A 2,336-nucleotide genomic window follows, 5' to 3' on the forward strand; every position below is an offset into this window, starting at 1 on the left:
TGCGCAATCTACTTCCATAGTGATACTGCCTTGGAAACCCAGGGAGGGGTCACTATGAGTTGGAAACGACTTGACAACAGTGAGTTTTTTTGTTTTTTTAACAATTACATGAGATTAGTAATATTTTAATCCCTATTTTACAGATGAAGAAACCGAGGCATAGAGAGGCTAAGTGACTTGCCTAAAGTTAGAAAGTGGCTGAACTGGAATCACACCCAGGTAGCTAGCTCCAGAGTCCATGCTCTTACCTACTATACTGCACTCTTTCTTGACAATAATTAAAGTCAATGATCCTAGGCTTTGTATTTCTCCATTAATACACTAAACTGACCCTTACCTTCATTCACATACTTCACTTTTTAAAAGTCTACTTCATGGAGAAAAACTAACTAAACCTGACTGACTTAGACATCCATAAAGGAGTGGTGTCCCTGCATGGCACAAACAGTGAAGCATTCTACTACTAGCTGACAGGATGGCCGTTTGAACCCACCCAGAGCATTTGACTGCTGACCAGAAGGCTGGCAGTTCAAACCCACCAGTTACTCTGTGGAAAGAAGACTGGGCAATCTACTTCCATGAAGATTTACTGCCTCAGAAACCCAATGGGGTTGCTATGAGTTGGAATTGACTCAATGGCAGTGATTTGTTTGTTTGTTTTTTTTTTTTTAGAGGTGCCTTGAAAGAAAGGCCTAGTGATCTGATTCCAAAAGGTCATAGTTTAAAACCATATGGAATAGTTCTACTCTGCAAACATGAAGTCGCCATGAGTCAAAATGGACTTGACCTGACAATGACCAACAAGAAAAACATAAGAGGTGAGAACATTAGTGTTTACTAATAAACACAAGGTCAACTTATCTTAAAAAGTCAGTTAGAAATTTGAAAAGAGGGCAAGATGCAGAAATACCATAGCCATCTGGCAAGAATAAAACTGCAAAACACACCCCCTATGCTATATCAGGAATGATGGTAACTAAAGTTAATTATAATTCACATGTAGGACTGTCTCTACATGTTGTTGTTTTGTGCTGTTGAGTAGGACCTGACTCATAGTGACCCCTCCTTGGGTTTCCAAGGAGGAAAAACTACAGAAGTAGATTGCCAAACCTTCCTTCCGAGGAGTGGCTGGTAGGTTTGAACCGCCAGCCTTTTGGTTAGCAGTCAAATGCCTTAGGCACTACACCACCAGAGCTTTACAGCAGAAGTTCTTGAACTTTTTTTAAAACTATCAAAAGCCATTACTCTCTGCAGAAAAATACAGATGTGCACACAGATTTCACAAAAAAATTTAAGGGTGTTCATAGATTCCAAAAACTTTGGTCTATAGATTTGAATTCTGTTTTAATAACACTATTTTAAAGTGACTCTCCGATTATGAGACTAGACAGGTAAACATAAACCACCCCCTTTTCTTACTAACACTAATTAAAATTTGCCATTCTGAATCATTAAGTCACACTTTAAAAGAAAACCAGAGATAGGGATTCACTAATAAAATCGGATTATACCAATAAATTCATTCCTCTCTTTTACAGAACAATGTAAATCATTATTTAATCAATTTTTACAAATGTATTTCTAAAGCAATTAAACTTTTAAAAGAATATATTGTAATAGCATATGACTCTGTAGCTTAAGACAATGTGAAACTCTCAAGCAATCTTAAATCAGATGCAGAATACCTGGTCCTTTCACCTGAGTACATATTCTAATGTTTGGTTTGCTCCTATCAGCAGCAGCAACACCTTGGCTATATCCTTGACCAAAGAATGTCATTGTAAATGATGAAGCATCGATCTGCAAAAGAGAAAAAAGCCAAGGACTTGATAAATATATCAATTCTTCTCTAAACACAATAAAACCTGCTATTGTGTACCTGAGATAGCTCCAATAGTTAAAAACAACCATATTCAGTCAACCTTTAATCATAGGGCAAAAAATAACTCTTTGAAGATCTAAGTTTTGATAATTAGTGTGATGTTTAGGGGAGGGGCATAGATAAGGAATAGGAATAAGATAAAGAGGATTCTTAGGCTGTGACTTAAAGAATGATAGCATCATTTAAGCAATTTAAGAGGAAAAGATGGGGGTAGTTTTAATTTCTTGGGGGGGAGTAGAATATGGTAATCTGGTTTTAGACATTTTGTTTGAGGTGACAAGACAAATATAACCAGCAAGTAATAGAAATATGGACTACGACACAGATACCTAATTGTTCCATTTATCGATATGAAATCTTGATTCAAAAATGAAATCTTAGAGGACTTATTGTAGCATATTTCATAATCACTAACTTTAGAATTAAGGTAAGAAAGAATTAGAATTCAAGTAGC

The 2,336-nt window shown here is 36.2% G+C and overlaps 1 protein-coding gene across 1 annotated transcript in view; it reads right to left on the bottom strand.

Annotated features, from left to right (window-relative positions):
- The window catches only part of SCCPDH (saccharopine dehydrogenase (putative)), a gene marked incomplete at its 5' end in the record, with an annotated part of 18,770 nt that overhangs the window by 1,933 nt on the left and 14,501 nt on the right, over positions 1-2,336 (bottom strand). The window contains one exon of the mRNA XM_007937003.1: positions 1,686-1,800. Within this exon, the coding sequence (XP_007935194.1) occupies positions 1,686-1,800 (115 nt within the window). The remainder of the gene's footprint in view (positions 1-1,685; positions 1,801-2,336) is intronic.

This window comes from Orycteropus afer, unplaced genomic scaffold (assembly GCF_000298275.1).
Source record: "Orycteropus afer afer isolate SDZICR_OR568_19922 unplaced genomic scaffold, OryAfe1.0 scaffold00039, whole genome shotgun sequence".
Classification (NCBI taxonomy): Eukaryota; Metazoa; Chordata; class Mammalia; order Tubulidentata; family Orycteropodidae; genus Orycteropus; species Orycteropus afer.